We start from the raw sequence: 19,386 nt of genomic DNA, 5'->3' as shown, positions 1-19,386 counted from the left end.
ATAATAAAAAAACTACAAGGGATAGAAGAGGAAAAAATGGTACTCAATACCGATCATCTCCACATAAAACAAGTAATAAAATATAGGATTAGGCTAAATAGGAATGAGGCAAGGATATGTTCCTTTTCATAGAAAAATCAATGCATTTTTCATAGATAAAAGTTGTAGCATCAAGTTCAATATCTTGCATTTAGCTGTCATAAATCCTTCATTTAGGTGTTTACCATCTATTTAGGTCATATTTTGATGTTTGACACATTTTCTTGATAAATCCTTCAAGGGATCCATGAATGACTACTTTTTACATACAATGCTGTTAATGAATTAGTTACATGGTTATTAAAGGAAATGTTTCTTGGTTTTTGGCATAATTGATGGGTGTTGTTTCTAATATTCCTGTACCATTATGATGATATACATAGCTACTAGAATATGATATTGAAGACAAGTTATGGGTATATAATAATAACAATAATATCCACTGCATTATCAAGTAATGAAATTCATCATCAGACATATTACAAGAAATGACAACTCAAGAAGTTTTCAACATAAGAAAATCTAATTTGTTTTTGGCAAAATGAACACATCAAGAAACTGGAATCCTGAAAAGTTATAAAACCCGACACAAATTAGACCTAGAGAGGTGGAATGGTTTGTAAATGGCTCTCCCTCCTCCTTCATTCAAGTCAAGCTGTTCTCAGGGGTGGAGAAACTAATATGACACCATCTCCCCTTACAAATAGAAATGGAACTGTGCGCCTTGAGGTCTGAAACAAACACAATCAAATTTTTACTAAAACATTACATTACATAAACACATGTCTTCGTCATAACTGAATACAAACTATAAAAATCCTATCAGAAACATTCATCAAGAACCCAATTGAGTTATATCCTTGTTATTCAAAACCAACTTTATGAACATTCAAGATTCCATCACATACTACAAGGGTTTATCCCTGGAGGAATCAAGGTGTTCTTAATAGGAACCCAACATTAGATCTCAATCTTTTAGTTCAAGATGAGCTGCTGCCCTAATTGGGTATCCATAATATAACTCCTCTCAAGTTCAGGCTAAGAATGCAGATAGATAATTGCAACCATTATTATCATGTTCTATAGCATCTAAAGCTAAATCAAGTTATGCATCTGAATTCTAAACCCAATATCATGATGCTTCAGAAAGACAAACTAACTAATTAAGAAGAAACAGCTCACCCTGACAATTTCCTCATAAGTTTCATCATCAATTTCAACAGTGGTGACTATTTCTTCCACGTCCCCAAGAATCATATTCAAGTGCTGATCATAAGCCTGAAAAATAAAATCGAAAATACCCCCAAATATTAACCTAAAAATCGAAAAAATCTTCCAAATTCAAAACCCATATCAAAAACGCAAATATACACAAATAAAAGAAGAAGGGTATAATAGAGAGGAGAATCGCACATGAAGTTTCCCACGGAGTTCACGGTCGGAACGAAGCTTCACATAAATACGTTCATCGAGACTGAGTCTGATGAGATCCAACGGTTCTTTCACTGCGCTTTCTTCTTCGCTACCCATTATCAAACGATTCTGCTTCGAAGCCGCTTTAGCAAATCACCTTCCGCCCCCCGATTGGTCCTCTTTCTTCTCCAATAGCTTTTACTAAAATGGGGTTTATCAAACGACGCCTTGAACTACTGAATAGGAGAGAATCTTCGCCCAATCAAACCGGGTCCGGGTCGGTCACGATCCGATTCAATCCAATAGTATTTCTAGCCTTCCTTGGTATTTATTTTTAGGGCTTATAAAAAAATGGATAATTCAAACTAGCCCATTAACTTTTACTATCAATCTTAAATTGCATACTAAGTTTCAAAACTATGAAGGTTTTTCCCACACTTGAAGAATAAATAAATAAATAAAGTTTCAACTTGATCAGTATATTTAAATGGTTTAATTTTTATATTAATTGTGATACAGAAGATTGGAATTATAGAAATAATTAACCTCTTGTAAGAAAAAAGAAATGCAATATGTTTACACTATTCACAACCCTTTTTTTTAAAAAAAAAAATTGGCCTTCTAACTATTAATTATGTAATTTTTATATTTCACTTTTTATATAATTTTGTAAATGTTTAAAATTTTATGTTTATCCTATATATATTTTTTTTTATGTATAATAAATTTATAATCATGAACAACATTAATAATAAAAACAATTTTATTAAAATAAAATACAGAAGTGAAAAAATAAAAAAATATTTGCATTTATTTAATCATGTCTTGTAGTTAATTTGCATTTATTTAATAATATTTTAATTTTTATATGTATAAATTATTAATCTATAATTAATTTTATTAAAAAATAAATTGGGTTCAATTTTACAAAGTTATAAATATATATATATAGTATTGAGAAAAGTTAAAAATTTAGAATAAAAATAAATATTCAAATAATAATCTTTTTAAAGAAAAAAATGTGTTTGGGTTGGAGATTAATAATGTTTGACATGACTTAAGATTCATTATCATTTTTTTTGGGTAATTAATCATAATTTTATTAATAAAATAACATTAATAAAAATAATTAATTAAAACTCTTATAAATATTTTTTAACAATGATAAAGTAATTAATAATAATCATGTTTTAAATAGATTTTATTTCAAAAACAAACTAATTGTTATAAAAGTAGTCATAGACTCATATTATTTAATTTGTTTCAAAATAATAATAAAAAATCATTAATTTATAATTATAGTCATCATGGATATTCAACCATTAATTTAACCCCTTTCCAAATAAATGAATTAATGAAACAAAATTAACATTATTTTTTAATTTATCAAAAAAATTATGGTCACACCCTATATTAACAATAAATTGCTTATAAATAATAACACCAACAAAATCATCATCATCCAAAACCATGTAAACTGTGGTTAAGAAATCTATTACAACTTTAAATACTTTATATCGTCGTTAAACAAATTAACGTTACTCTTAATTATTACATAAACTCAACTATTATTTTGTACAAAAATGGTTGAAAGCTTTATACAACAGTAACAAAAAAAAGTTACTGTAAATGCATATTACAACATGTATATATAGTGTAAATGTCGTTATCATCAATATACAACTATTATACACCCATCACAGTTGTCAATACCTACGATTTATACACACAGTTGTCAATACCTATTTATTACGTTTTATTTTTTTTATTGTTGTTATTGTAACAAATTTAGAATAAGTAATTGTTTATTCATCTTTTAAATATTGCATGCAGTAAATTCATGAGTGGGGATCAAATACTGATTTTTTTTTTTGACAAGTCCCCACTTGTACATTATCATCAACAGATGTCCATTCCCTTAATTTACTTACTGCCATTTCACATAGGGCATCCTATATACTATATAATTCAATACATTTAATCTATTATTTTTAATTAAAAATAATAATAATATGTTACCATGGTAGTGAATGTCTAATATGAATAATAACAAAAATAATATTAAAAAAAATAAGGGCATATAACTAGAAAACAAGATAAATTATAAATATCCATTATTTATTATTCCAATCTCTAATCCTCACCACTCAACTTGAGGCCCACACACAACTCATCCACAGCTCAAAACAATGACCTGTTTGGTTTCCTCTGTTTTTTACTTCAGTAAATTATTTTATTTACAGTTTACAACAAATATTTATTATATATATATATATATATGAAAAAAAATATACACATGGGAGCACATGGGGCGCCGTTACAGGATATTAATTAATGAAGAATACATTACTTAATTTATTCATTCATTCACTCATTAGAAACTTATACTTGTTATACTAAATATATAGACAAATTAATATTACTTTTATTTTGAAAATAGTAATATATATAAATTAAAAAAAAAAAAGGGGACCACATGAACAGTTTATGATAAGGGCACCCAAGTCAAAACCAAACGGACCATCATGTTGGTGAATATTTTGAACAAAATTCATCTTCAGATTTTGTGACGCATTATTTTATTTATTATTTATTTGATATTAAAACTAATTAATTCTTAAATTAAAATTTCACCTGACTAAAGTAAATAACTATTTAAGGAGTAAAACGACATGTGGTTAATTAATTAAAATGGGAAGTCAACAGATTTTCAAGGTTAGAATAGGAATTTTATAAAGTTTTGATTTGAAAATTTTGCCATATTATGGTAGAGTCTCCCTTTTGTGGAGCGTTTTATTTCATCTTATCAATATCATATATAAAAATATATTTATATTATTTATTATATATATTTATATTTATATTTGTGTTAATTGTGATAGGGAAAGGGTAATATGGGCCCCATTTTCTTCTCTAATGGGATAACATAATAGTGTCCCTTCTTATCTTTAATTAATATTAATTGATTAATTAACTACTCAAATTTATATGCTTGTACCATTTATTTCAACGGATATATATTAAATTAAAATATTTTGTTAATATTTTTTTTTTAATTTGAATTTGAAAAAATTAACTCACAATTATGTTGAGATAACTTAATGGGTAAGTTAAAAAATAATTTAATAAATATTGAATAGAACCCAAATGATATGAAACTTAAATTAATTATGAAACAAACACTAATGACCAAATTATGAAATTTACACCAAAAAAACAAAATAAGGAACAAAACAATACATTATATATTTTATTTATCTCCTCTCTAGTTCTCCCCCTCAATTTGTTGATTATTTAACCAAACAAATAAATAATTTGTGAATTAAAAAAAAAAAAAAAAACCACAAAATAATTAAACTAGTATAATCCTTACAAAAGTTACACTTGTGACTTACCCTCCTCCACCCAAACCCATGTGTAATTGTTGTATATATAAAATGTTTTGAAATTTATCTTTTTACCTCCGCCGTCCACCGCCGTCATCTCCGCCGCCGTTTGAATTTCCGGCAATGTCTGTCACATGCATTTTATCTGTCTGTTGTACAATTTTGTTTCCTCTCCGCCGCCTCACTCCACCGTCCCAACTGAAGATGACGGCGGTTTGTTCGTTACAATCTCGTACCCACCTGCCTCGTCTTCATCGTCGTCATCTTCATCGTCCTCGTCGTCGTCGTCATCTTCACCATTGTTATCACTGTCGTGATCGCCCATGGCGGCGATTTGTTGTCGCTGTTGAACTGGTTGAAGCGGCCATTGTTGTTCTGGTTGGACCATTAATGGAACCATTAGATTTTCAGGGGGGAGATTTGTTGATGATGATGGGTTGATGAAACTGGGTTGAGTGATTTCATGTTTGGATCTTTCTTTGTAAATTGCGTCGAGTTGATGGAAATATGGGCAGGTTTTTGAATCTTCTGGCCTTCTTTTGTTGCTTTCTTTTACTTTCTTAAAGTACTTGTTTATGTTCTCCCATTTCTCTTTGCATCTTTTTGCGTTTCGATTGTATCCTAATTTCTTCATGCTTGATGATATCTCTTCCCATAAAGGACCCTTTGGTCCATTATCTTGATATTTCAGATCCATGTTTGTTCTTAGTCCAATCAGAGCTTGAACCTCCGCCTTCGGCCATCTTGATGAACTCGCCGGAGTAAAATTCTCAACCCCATTTTCAGAATTCGGTATTTCTAACGCAATCGATAATGTTGGTGGCTGCGGCGGCGCTGGCGGCGGTGGAGGTTGTGTTAGTTGTGGTAAAACAGGGGGAAGAGATCGAACTGTCTCTTGCGGCTGCGGCTGCGGCGGAGGAGGAGGTTGCGTTTGCGTTTGCGGCGGGATTTGAATCGGAGTGGAATTGGGGATCGGCGGCGATTGTTGATCTGAAACTTTCTGGAGAAAGGCAATGACGGCGGCGTCTTTAGCGGCGGCGGTGGATCTTTCTTGAACTAATATTTCATGTTCACGATTCAATCTCGCAATCTCCATAACTCTCCAAGCTTCTTCTCTAGAAACGCGATCTCTTTCTCTTTTCTCCAGCGTTTCCAGAAACTTCTTCTGCATATTCTCCTGTTTTTCCATCACATCCTTCATTAATCTCTGAAAAAACATCTCCCATTTCCTCTTCTTCCTACTCCTCCTCTCAATATCTTCATCCGACGAAGTCGATGAAGAAGTCGAAACCGACCCAAAATTCCCCATCCCAGCCGCGGCGGCGGACGCCGCCGCCGCCGCCATTGTCGTTACAGCGTTAATAGGGCTTACATTGATTGGGCTTAACGATGATGGAACAGTAGAAGTCGATGAATTACTCACTTGTGTAGGAATGACAATATTGTTATTATTATTAACCTTTGTAGCCGGCACCGGCAGCATTGTTGGCCGGAGATGGTTCAACGTCGTCGACGGAGACTGACCGGTAACCGGAGGATGAGTTTCGAGAGCTTCTAATTGATCAAAGAATCGATAAGTTTTACTCTCTGGTTTAGAAGCTCGGCCTTCTTTAGTCCGTTTATGGTATTTGAATACATTCTCAAACTTCTCCTTACACTTCTTTGCATTCCGATGAAATCCCATCTCCGCTAGCTTCCTGATGAGAGAGAATTAACAGATCTTAAAGCATAAAATGAAAACGATGAAGATTGTCTGACAATTCTGTTAAACATAAAATATACTCTACCATGATCTCTCTGCATGATCATATGATTCATGTCAATGATGTGAAATTAAAGAAAAAATCATTCTTGAGATGAAATCCATCAAACATACTCCGATTTTCACCCGAATTTCGCGTTTTAAGATCTGAGATGATTCTTATAATACATACATATATAGATATATAGATATATAGATGTAGAGAGAGAATTCCGACAAGATTTGATCGGAGAAAACATGGGGAGTGTGAAATTGAATTTGATTTATTCTCTCACCTGGAAACTTCTTCCCATAGGGGACCCTTCAAGCTCGAGTCTTTAAAAACAGCATCCATCTCCGACCGTATCTTAAGCAAAGCCACCGTCTCCTGCCTCGGCCACCGGTTACCACCACCGGAGCTCCGGTCACCGCCAGCTTCGTCAATTCTCATCACCAACTTCTCTTCTTCCCCCAGAACCCCGGTTTCCCCATCATGGGTTTGTGTCGGCTCCGCCGACGCAGCTCCGTCGCCGGCGCTACCCATCATGCCTGAAACTCCCAGCATCGGAGTTCTCTCTCTTCTCTCTCTCTTCTGTATTCTCTCTCTTGTTCTTCAAGCTGTATATCAGTTTACAGCCGCAAAATAAAATAGCAACAAAATAGTATATATGAAAAAAAAAATTAAATAAATAAAGGTGGGTGAAATCCAAAAGAGTTTTTATGAAAGATGGTTGGGTGTTTGCGGTGAATTTATTATTTATTAATAATAGTAATAAATAAATTAATTAATTAATTAATTAAATAAATATAATAATATATTTCGGTGGGATCCGATCTGCCTGTCAATCTCACCACAACCCCATCACAAAAAAATAAATAAAAAATAAATTTAAAGAACAAAAATATTATCACCTTTTTTTAGCTGTAAAAAATGGAATCTTCATCCCATTCCCATCTCTTTCTTTCTCTCTCACTTTCTTTTCATTATAAAATTATAAACAAAATTATCTCTTTTTACCAAATTATTATTTGCATAATTATATTATTGGTTAATAATTAGATAAATATATGATATATAGAGAGAGAAAAATAGGGAGGGATGATAATGATAATAATAAGTTGGGTTTTTGTCTGTCTACCTAAATATTAATTTTAAATAAATTAATTAATTATTTTAAAAAATATAATAATATATAATAGTTAAAACAGAAAAGCCGGGGGCAGCATATGTAGGCCACCTTTGCTTTTTGGGCATTTTTGGATTTCAGTGGCCGTTGCCCGCACTTGGAGATAGATGTGGTGTGTTTATTATATTACTATTTTACCCTTTTATTTTATTCTACTACCTTTAGTATTTTTATAAAAATAAAAAACAAATTGGGAAATGAGAATATTTTTATTAAATAAAAAAATATTCTGGTGAGAAAATTAATAATAAAATATAAGTTATTATATATTATTTTAACTTAATTTAAAATATAACTTGGCCTAAATTGTCAATTTTGATTTCATTAGTAGGGTAATTGAGATTTTATATAATTTTTTTAAAAATTTTATTATTTATTTTTTTTTTGTTAAATTTATCCTTATTATCTACATGCATTCATAAATAAATAAAATATTTATATTACTAGTTTAAGTTCGCTGAAATTCAATAGTTAAATAAGTAATTTAATTTTTATTTATTTATAAATGCACGTAGATAATAAGTTAACGACGTTTGAATCTATCACGATGTTTTTTTATAATTTTAACAATAAATAACTCAAATTATGAGATTTTAAAAAACTAGGTCAGAACTCTATTAGAGCACTAATTTGACAATCGGTGAAATGATAAAAAATGATTTTTATGCTTAAGAACTATATTACTAGTAATAATCATTATTATAATAATAATAGTAATAAGTCTAGGTAAAAATAATTACCCAATTTAAAATAGGGTTTGGGATTTTTAAAATGGTATAATAAATAATGGGTAGACCAAAGCCTAACCGATTTTGTCATTACTCAAGCATTATTAATAAATGCTTTCGCCTAATAACATGGACTTAATTTGATCTAACTTCTCATGATAATATATTATTATTATTATTCAAAAGTAAATTTTATTATTATTATTATAATAATAATTGAATTTTCTATATTGGTGTTTGTTATAAGAAAAATTAATAATATATTGTAAAATTGAACATTCTAAATATTGGCTTAGGTGTTATAATTTATTATTTCCATTTTTAGACAATCATGTTTTGGCATGTAGACATCTATATTCTTATATATTAAACCGCAAATTGTCACTCTCCATTCACAGTTGGGTCCCACCAAACTGCCTACGTGGCGGCACAAGTCCCACAGTTACTTCTCTTAACCAAGATGTAACGTAATTCATAAAAAAAAAATATATATTATATTCAAATACAAACAATTTTAGTTACTTTAAAAAAAAAATATGCATTCCCAATTTGACAGACTAAATAAATAATGTCATTAAATATAATATTACTTTTTAAGCTTTAATGTTTTATTGTGAGTCTTTTTATAACTTTAATTTATAATTAATTTTATGAATTTTCATCACTCTTTAAAAAAAAATTATATAATATTTTTGTTGAATATTCTATATATAAAAATATAGATTTAAGAGTAACAAGCAAACATAATATATATAATTAATTAGAAAACATATTATATGTCATTTAACGTAGTTTACCATAAAGATTAATAAGCAAACTTTTTATATTATTAGGATTATCTCAAATTAAATATAAAATCACCTTTAAATATATAAGTTATAATAATCATTAACATATATTTATGTTAAAGTTATAAGTCATATCTAAGAGATTACAAAAATTGGATTTGATTCACAAAAAAATTATATTAAGTGAAATAAAATTGTGTTAACTACATATTTTAATATATATATATATATATGCTAATAATTATTTAATGAACTCAGGTGGAACTAAGAACATTTAAATTATGTGATTTATTTTATTGGTTAGCTTGTTTATTTGAAAAAATAATGTTTATTGTAAAAAAATAATTTTTAGATTTTTCTTATCAAACTAAATTTAGATTTTAAAATTATAATATATTTAATTGATAATTTGATAAAAATTTTGATGATTTTTTTATTGAAAATTAAATCTGTCAAAGTTATTTGAAAGAAACTTGACACAGCTCCATTATGGTTTTCATTATTAATTTTTTACATAATTCGATTGAATAAGTTTAAAATAAGTCAGTAATTGTCATAATTGATATATACATATATTTAGTATAATAATTACTTTGATGTGATTTTATTAATAGAGATTGGTTTCAATTAATAACCATTATGATATAAATATTTTTATGGAATAAAAACTTAATATATTTTATTCAATTAAACCCTCTCTTATTAATATATAGGTTGTAGGTTGTAATTTTTTTTTTTATGTTTTAGGACGGATTAACTCATAAATCAACAATTCAACTCGTTTATGTGTTGTGGTGCGAATATATGTTTTATTTTAAGTGTTATTATATATATATATATAAGTTTTAAACTTTATCATGTAAATGAAAATATGCATGTAATACCGTTCAAGTTTAACATATAAAATAAAGATCTAAAAAAAATAAATTATTGACAAATTAATTTAATTTATATCTTTGTTAAGGAGATTTTCTTGCTTTTGTCCCTATAATTATAAATTATAAATAGATGTATTGTTTTTTTATTACTGTTATTTATAAGAGTATTCATTGTCTGTAGAAAGTTGGCTTTTATTGGACTATTATTTTTTTCAACCAATCACCGATGGTGTGGGCCTACCGGAACCATCCTATAATAAATATTTTTATATATTAATATTAATAATAATAATAGATGTGACCTAAATTTGTTTAAAATATATATATACTTGCTTAGTTGCTTGGACTTAATTTGGAGTATTATTTGTCCGAACTAAATTATTAATCACTTTAAAATTAAAAATATTAAAAAATATCTTAGATTAAAAAAATGGTCATAATTCATAATACTTTAACTTCTTTTTTTTTAATTAAAAATAATAATAATTTAACTGGTTTAATTTTTTTATTTTATTTTAAAAGGGATTGTATGAAGAGAGAGAGGATAGACAGCAGATAGACATATAATTAAAATATTATGTTAAATTAATTTCATGTTAAAGAAATTTTAAATAATTAATTAGTTGGTTTGCACTAACAATTAAGATAATCTCAAGATATTAATTAGTTAAAATAAATTAAACAGGGAATCAAACGTTAATCATGTCACGCAACATCCATCTTTACTCAATCTTTTTTATTTTATTTTTATTTTTAATTAAATCTTTTACATTTTATTAATTTATCCCTTCAAACATACCAAAAAAAAAACAAATTTTAATTCAACCTCTATCATCAGTCGTCACTCATTTGTAATATAATGTATTCTTTATTACATTTAATTATTTTTTAATATATATAATATTATTTAAGAGTTGAAACTAATAAAATAAGAATAGAAAGTATATATATAATAATAATATATATATATATATATATAATTATACACTTCCTTCATCATCAATATATACTGGATCAGGTCATCATAAGACTTTAGATATCAATTTCATAAACAAATTAAATTGTTACCTCAACTTTTTTACTTTTTTTTTTTAAGAAACTTAATTATAAATAATTATAATTTATTAATTTAATAAAATAAAATAATATATATTTTCTTGAATCGCAGCTATATAGGTACATAGGATAGGTTTGACCCTGTAATTAGATAGAGATGCTCGTCCCATTCTCAAATGTGGTACCATTAATATCTCATTCTTCCCTTTTACAGCAGCATACAAAATTAAATTCCATATACTAATAAATAATAATAATAATAATAATATTTATATTTAAATTAGATGCTCTCTCTTTCTCTCTCTCCACCCATGAACCCACATGAAGAAAGTTTCTAAAAGTAAAAAAGACCTGCTAAGAATGGCAATATAGCATCTAACCTAATTTGTGCATGGTCTGTGTTACCTTAGCTAAGGGTATTGATTCAATTTATAAGATTAAATTATAATTTAGATTTTTTTTTTTATAACTTATAATGCATCAATACTTATTTTTAATTGTTACAATATAACTTATAATACATTAAAAAAAATGTATTATAGTAAGCCATTGTCATGTAATATGTACATTCGAAATTTAGGGTATATAATACTAATTATAATTTTAATAAATTAAAATATATACATAAACTAATATATAATTATAATATTCATTGTATAAAATATATTAATTGATTAATAATACTATATTTTTGAGTATTTTAATAAATTTGGGGCCTTAAAAATGGACTCTATGTTTACATAGTTTGTTTATTTTCTCATTTGACCGAGCTTAGTCATAAGGATGTGAAATAAGATACTCACTTATTTTTACATTCTCAAGGGTGACTAATATATATAGTTTTTTTTTTTGTTTTTTTTTTTTTTTGTGTAGAATGTGATTGAGATTCACTTGGTGATGCCTAAATTTGTGGATAGTTCTGTAAAGTTTGGATTGAGTCGACTAATATGACAGAAATGCATATTTGAGTTATCATCCCGATTATTTTCTGGTGAACTAGTATCTAGTTGAAGATAAATCATCGAACTTTCAATAATTGTAGTCGTCTGATGCGTATCATTCATAATGATATTATTACGACGCTTTCTGATATTTGTTATGAAAAGTCGGTAGAGTATATCGGAGAATTATTCGTTTTTTATTTTTAAAGATGTATGAGCTTGATAGGTTGATACCATATTTATATTCTTTTTTTATTTTTAATTATTTTTTAATTTTCATGTCATACTTTGTTATGTTTAAACTATTCTTTTTATATTTAATATACCCTACTCATTTAAAAAAAATGTGCTTGTGACAAAATTGGGATAGATCATTAATTAATTAACATAATTATAATTAAGCATGGTTAATTAATTAATTATAGCTAGCTGTATGAATATTGATAAAAAGTTTTAAGTAATTTGCTGGCCCATGTTAAAAAAGTTACTACTACATTACATATGCATGTGTAATGTAGACAAAAAATAAATAAAAATAAAAGACAAAAAAAAAGTGGAACATGGTAGACATGTGAACACTATTCTAACATGCATCATGTGTCATCCATGTGGACAAGATTAACCATCTCTAGCTAATTACTTTTTTTTCATTTTTTATATTTATATTTTATTTTTTCAACCAATTATATATATATATATATAATTCACTTCTAAAATCTAATAAATTGTCTTTGTCATCCGTGTGCTATATGTCTAATTAAGTAGATTTTAATTTTTGAGTATCTTTTTATTATAAATTTGTGACAGATAATTAATATTGTTGTATTAGGCTTAAACAAATAAAACCGATATTGGTTCAATTATTATAAGTGAAGTTTTTTAAGGAATTAGAATACATCGTGTTTTATTATATTTAAATATATGTTATTGATGAATATAGTTACCTCTTTCTATTTTATTTCTTTAGGTATTTAAATTTCATGCCTTAATTTACTTGTTAATGTATTATAAACATAATACATCTATGTCTAAAATGTATGTTAATTGAAATTCACGATGAAAGGAAGTTTATACAAGTGAAGAGCTATACAAATATGTTACTTTATGAAATCAAATTATTTGTTTTGGTAGTGAAAATAATGAACAATATATATTCATTTCTTAAAAGTCTTATTTTTTTTTTACTTATTTTTAACATGGAGATCAATGTTAAAATTAGTAAAAGTATCTTTACTTTTAGTTGGATAGTTATCATATTTATAAATATAGTCATTATAGATAAACAGTTCAAACCTTAAGAAAAATAATATTAAAATCTCTTTTACGTGACCTTCCAACCCTTTTATTTAATTAGGACTAAATTGGACTTTTTTTTTTTCCTTTTTTTTTGAAAACGGTTAAATTGTAACCCTTTTATTTCTATTTGGTCATTTTGATTTGTCCAAGATTTTGCTCATTAAAAAGAGGTGATGTGGATTGCATTTAATAAATGAGTTTTTCCAAACAAATCTCGGTTATCTTGTCTCGTATTGATCGAGTTTTATTTTTATTACAATAAGCTTTTTGTTCTTGGTGTTAATTGGTAGCTAGAACATAGAGTCCCAAAGGTGAAGACTTTGATATCACATCCAATGAGATGTAGGTTCTTATTTTGCCTTAAGGAATAAGATATGGTAAAGTAATTGGAAGAATGAAGAAGATGACTCAATTAAAAAGGGGACCTTATGATGAAACAATGACTCATTGAGTTTAAATACAACATTAAAAATCTAAAGAAGGTGCAAGCTTTGTTAAGAACCAATAGTTTGTAATTAAATGATTGGAAAATGTATGAGACTCTTTATAAGGTGATGTTGGGGATTTTGGGCTCATAGCTATTAGTTTGGATTAATGTTATTTTGATGTAACTTTTTTGTGATTGTCCTTAAATGATGAATTTTTATTTCTTTTAATACATAGACATATTATTTGAGAGAATTATGAAATAACATATCTTTTATAATATCATCATTATGGACCACATTATGTTTCAGTAATATTTTATTTTATTTTGAAAACCCAATTAAAAATTAAAAATTGTAGGTTAAGAAATTATGAAAAGAGATGTTACAAGTGTTAAACAAATTTCGCTGTTTGAAAACGTTCAATCCGAAATTGGATATGGTTTGAATAAAAAGAAATTTATTTATTCTTAAAATATTTTATTGGGACAATGTTTTGAAATATACTTTAATTATGTTTATATTAACAAATTTAATAATAATTGGTCAAATCCCACATTTCTCCCATTTAAATATTTATTTATTCTTTTCTATTTTAATTAAATAAAAACACAAAGAAAACATTTGAAAAATCAAATAAAATTTTATAATATGATTTTAAGTATTTAGTTAAAATTTTAAAGACTATAGCTTGACAAATTAAAGTTTTTTCTTTTTAATGAAGCTCATTTCATTATTCAAATAAGTTGTTTAAACAAAATGATAAAAATCGAAAAACAAAATAGGAAAAAAACTAGACATGTATAGCAATGAGCAATGGCACGAAATGGCCGAATTTATCATAAACACATTAAAGAACCTTAATTACTATAGTTACCAAATAATATAGAAATTAAATTGATGTTTAGTGGGGTAGGGTGGTAGTTAACTTTTGGGTCCAATACAAGTTATTACAGGCATGTGCATATTGATTAATGCATGTTAACTTTAGTTATTTTATTTTAAATAATAAACAAAATGTCAATAAATAATTTAGCAATAATGTTGATGTGGAAGGGTTAAATGCTTGTGAACATAGCCCCACCATGGTCCTCTTTCTTGCCAATATTATTATCATGACAGTAATTTTACTAATTTTATTCATTTTCAAAAAATTGTCATTCTCAACCAAATGTTCATATAGGTCACTAAGCTATTTTTTTTAAATGTAAATTAAACTATAGAAATATATGATCTTATTATCTTTTTAAAATTTTAAAATAAATAATAATTAACTCCAAAATTAAATAAAATCAAAATATTAATAGGAAATAGATTATGATAACTTTTATTTCTTTTTTATTTCTTTGAATTATGGAGAACTAGTATGGCACCCTTTACCGTTTGTGATCCTTTAATTTTTTAATACAATTATTTTCACTGGATCACGACTAAAGCTTCAAGTTTTTTTATTTAGAACATTGGGTTCTGTTTCTTTTTCGGAATGCAACTGATTCCGCAAGTTAAACATATAGTTCGTAAAAAATACTTAACGAATAATTAACTAGTTGAACGGAGTTGCTCAGGACCCGAGGAAGATTGGAGATGTCTACCTCTGGTTGTCAAATAATGCAGTTCCAAAATAAAATATTAAAAGGAAATAGATTAAGATAACCTTCAAACCCTACAAAATCATTATAAATTTGTATTAATAGCATTATTTTCAAATACAAAGTATCTCAGAAACATCATTCATTGAACATTAAACAATATTAATTTAAAATTTATAGATACACATTTGTAACTTTAATTTTTGTTTAGTACTTACAAACAGATGTTTAAAGTTAATTTGAATTAAATAAAAGTATGTATTGTGATACTTTAGTGCATAGAGTTATTATTTAAAAGGAAAGAGAGTACATGATGAATTAATAATTTTCATTGAATTGGCCTACAAAAATGGTGGTCCATTGGGTGGTAAATTAATAAATAAGCTGAAAGCCACATATGAAGGGAAATATGGGTAAGCCGTTATACTTTGCTCCTTTACACCATGTGCCATTGTTGTTTCCCCCATGTCATCTGACGTCTTCAAATATAAACCCTAATTTTATGTTTTAGATTATTGTATACTCTATCGAGAATTTATATGAAACTTATTAAATAAAGACGTAAAAATCAAGTTCAAAATGGGTATATTACAGTTTGGATAGATTCACCTCAATTGGACTATCTCTGTTTGAGCACAACAAATCAGGTTAGAAACAACAATTTCATACCAACTATATAAGCAGTTCTATACCAAAATCAGGGTCGAATCCGGATCAGATCAACCAACCCGTTTAGACTCTCGAGTTGATCATATAACCATTTACCACCAAACTTCATTTGAGAGGGGGTGATGAAAGAAATATAAACCTCAAATTTATGTTTTAAGCTTGCTAAGAAAGAAGAAAAAAAATGGTCTTAACTTGCAGTTTCTATAGTTATATCCTAAAGAATGGACATGTTACTACACTTATAAAGAGAATAACACTTTCAGTTTCAAATAAACTCGGCATTTAACTGGCGTTTCTTCAACTCCAAGGCCATGTGTTCGTTCTCAAGTTTCATCCTCTCGTTTTCCATCTTCATGATTTCCAATTCCCTGTCTTTCTTCTTACAGAATCTCTCCCATTTATGTCGTTCTTGCTCCAACTGCAATGTCTGTGCCTGAATTTCCAGCCTCTGTTCTTCCAATCTAAGCCTCCTCTCATTCATCCATTTTCCTTTCATCTCATCTTCTTCAGCCAACATTCCTACTTGATGATGATCCACAGTCTGACTAGTATGAGCACTAAAGAAAGTTTCTTGATGAGACCCGCAATTAGGTTTCATCTTCTTTACACCACCGCATTTCTTCTTCTTCTTTTTCCTCTTATTCCCCCCTTCACCTCCATCTTCAAACTCTTCTTCATCATCGTCGTCATCATTATCATCGTCCATTTCCACATCATCGTCGTCGTTTCCATCACGAATATCAGAGTATTTCCGTAAAGAGCGTTGTAAATCAGGATCATGGGGTAAGTGGAGTCTGTTACTATTGTGGTAAGAACACATCTCTTCGTAGAAGAGATGTTTGGAACTCAGGATTTTCTTAACCTCGTCTTTTGCCTTATCTGAAACGTGATCCATTCGTTCGAGAAGTTCAGGCCTTTCCACAACTTGACAAGAAGTGCCCCTCCCGAGAATCTCGTTCAGTCTCTTGTACCTTTTGTTAAGATCGTTGAATTTGTCCTCACATTGCTGGGGCGAAACACAATGCCCTCTTTCTGCCATCACTTTCGATACTGATTTCCATTTACCCTTTTTATGAATGTTGGCGTATTTTCTCCTGATACCTCCGCTCGCAAATTCAGAATTCGCATCCTCTCCTATGTAAGAGACAGCAGTTATCAGAAGCTTCACCATCTTATCAGTCCATTTCACTCGATGCCACTGAATACCCTTTTTACCCCTGTTAGGATCATTGTGAACATCGTCCTCAGCAAAGCTCGGTTCGTCTTCGTCGCTAAAGGAAATGTTTTTCCCCCTTTCTCCCTTGGGGAAATCTCCCAAACCGACTGTATGATGATTCTGATCGGTGAACGATGATCCTTGCCTAGGAATTGAGTGATGTTGAAGAAGGCTAAGAGGGTTCTGGTTTTGGTTTTGATTTTGATTTTGATTTTGATTTTGGTGATGAATTCGAATTGGAGCTTGAAGATCAAGGCTTCCATAAGATCCACCAACACCACCCTGGATCATATTTCCAGACGACAAATTTCCTTCCATTACCAGAAACAATATAAGTAAACCCTAGATTAAACAATCTTATACAGATTCCCAGTTCAGAATTCAGTACCAGCCTGTCCAAAACCCTAACTCAACAACATATAATCACCTCCATGAAACCAATTTCTCCCAAATACGCATACCAATTCTGATTCCGAAGACTCAAGCATTATTCTTAACCTAACTAAACCAACAAACATTCAATCAGAAACAAATTTTAAACAACCCAAATCAGTAGCAGACAAAATCATCTTCAGATTGCAAAATTCAACCTAAAAAAGACCTACTTTCTAAAATCACGGCAATAGAAATGAATCAAAGGTTTCTCCAATAGAAGAATAGAACAGAACAGATAGAGAGAAGAATAACCTTAATCCGATGAACCGGTCGAACCGTTACTTAGGTTTCTGATATCAGCCGAAAATCATGGATCGAAAATGAAGAAGAAGAGAAACCAGGCGTACATATGTGCCTTTTGACATCATCTGAAAAATCCTTTCTTTTTTTAAACCCTCAAATTCAATTAATTCAATTCAGTTCAATTTAATTCAATTTTCAGAAACTAATAAATAAGGTAATTGAGGGTTTTGCAGATACAATGTATGGACTATCAGAAGGGCCCACTTTTTCTTTTATTTTTATTATTTATAATTATTAATCTTAATTAAGTTTGAATATTATTAATAAACACGATCTAAAACCAATTACTAAGTGGGTAATAAAATATTTCTTATACTAATAAAAATCTATGTTTCTAATAATTAATTTAATTATTGGAAAGAATTAAAAATAATATTAAACTTATTCAATAAGATTGCATTTATTTGTTTTTTTCATATGTAAGTCCTTATAACATGGATTCAGTTAGCGACCGACCATAGCCCATCACGACGACTTAGGCCCGACATGATCCATTTAAACATCATGTTAATTTTCTAAAATATTGTTTATTAATTTATAAAATCTTAAAATCTTACAATAATTAAAAATAAAGTGAATTGAATTTACAAACTTAAAATAAGTTATTAGTAATTCAAATAAATTAATCTTTGAACAAAAATCAATTCTATAAGGATTTGAGTCAATATCAAATAAATCTATAATTCTTCTAATTAATTTTGTAATTATTATTTATTTCTTAGATTAATTTTATATAACTATTAACTTTTTCTTTTTTACTTTAACTTTTTTTATATATATATAATATATAAAGTTTTCTGACTTTTGATCTTTAAGATATAACTTTTTCTCATAAATTATTCAAATAAATTATATAACTAATATTTTTAGTAATATTTTAAATAAACTAATGAATCCAATGCATTTGAATATATATAAAATATTATTTATTTATAAATATTTTAGATAAAATTAATATTATATAAATTTAATTAATTTAAAATTGATTTTAATTTGTAAAAATTAAGTTTATCTTAAACTTAATGTTAACATATATTTTATTCTCTAAGCACCCTATTTAATCCATCAATTGACCACCATCTTGTGACTCACACTTTTTTATATGTTTTTTTATCCCTCGATAAACCACCCATCAATCTTAGTCGACCTCAATAGATATGAACATCTCTTATCTCTTGTCAAACTCAACCATAAACTCCCCAATTGACCATTATCTTGTGACTCACACTTTTTCATATGTATCTTTATTCCCTCTCGACAAACCACCCATTGACCTTAATCTTGTGACTCACACTT

At 28.1% G+C, this 19,386-nt stretch overlaps 3 protein-coding genes across 4 annotated transcripts; all 3 read right to left on the bottom strand.

Moving 5' to 3' along the window:
* Positions 1–453: 453 nt before the first annotated feature.
* LOC124946094 (sm-like protein LSM3B) lies at positions 454–1,666 on the bottom strand. The gene is made up of 3 exons (XM_047486658.1): positions 1,453–1,666; positions 1,222–1,317; positions 454–770 (listed from the first exon to the last, which is right to left on the bottom strand). Exons 1-3 carry the CDS (start codon positions 1,567–1,569, stop codon positions 690–692), a joined length of 294 nt encoding a protein of 97 aa, XP_047342614.1. The 5' UTR covers positions 1,570–1,666; the 3' UTR covers positions 454–689.
* A 3,008-nt stretch (positions 1,667–4,674) lies between these two features.
* LOC124945900 (trihelix transcription factor DF1) lies at positions 4,675–7,227 on the bottom strand. Its single transcript, XM_047486422.1, has 2 exons — positions 6,876–7,227; positions 4,675–6,535 (listed from the first exon to the last, which is right to left on the bottom strand). Exons 1-2 carry the CDS (start codon positions 7,142–7,144, stop codon positions 5,020–5,022), a joined length of 1,785 nt encoding a protein of 594 aa, XP_047342378.1. The 5' UTR covers positions 7,145–7,227; the 3' UTR covers positions 4,675–5,019.
* Positions 7,228–16,276: 9,049 nt separating this feature from the next.
* LOC124910569 lies at positions 16,277–18,193 on the bottom strand. Of its 2 annotated transcripts, none has more exons than XM_047451238.1 (2): positions 18,040–18,193; positions 16,277–17,854 (listed from the first exon to the last, which is right to left on the bottom strand). In XM_047451238.1, the coding sequence occupies exon 2, from the start codon at positions 17,668–17,670 to the stop codon at positions 16,402–16,404; it is 1,269 nt and encodes a 422-aa protein (XP_047307194.1). In that variant the 5' UTR covers positions 17,671–17,854; positions 18,040–18,193; the 3' UTR covers positions 16,277–16,401. The 2 variants fall into 2 exon arrangements, with proteins under 2 accessions (XP_047307194.1, XP_047307195.1); XM_047451239.1 differs by having other exon boundaries at positions 16,277–17,850; positions 18,040–18,189.
* Positions 18,194–19,386: the final 1,193 nt, after the last annotated feature.

The sequence above is a fragment of the Impatiens glandulifera genome, chromosome 7, assembly GCF_907164915.1.
Source record: "Impatiens glandulifera chromosome 7, dImpGla2.1, whole genome shotgun sequence".
Lineage (NCBI taxonomy): Eukaryota > Viridiplantae > Streptophyta > Magnoliopsida > Ericales > Balsaminaceae > Impatiens > Impatiens glandulifera.
This window is presented reverse-complemented; position numbering and strand designations above follow the sequence as displayed.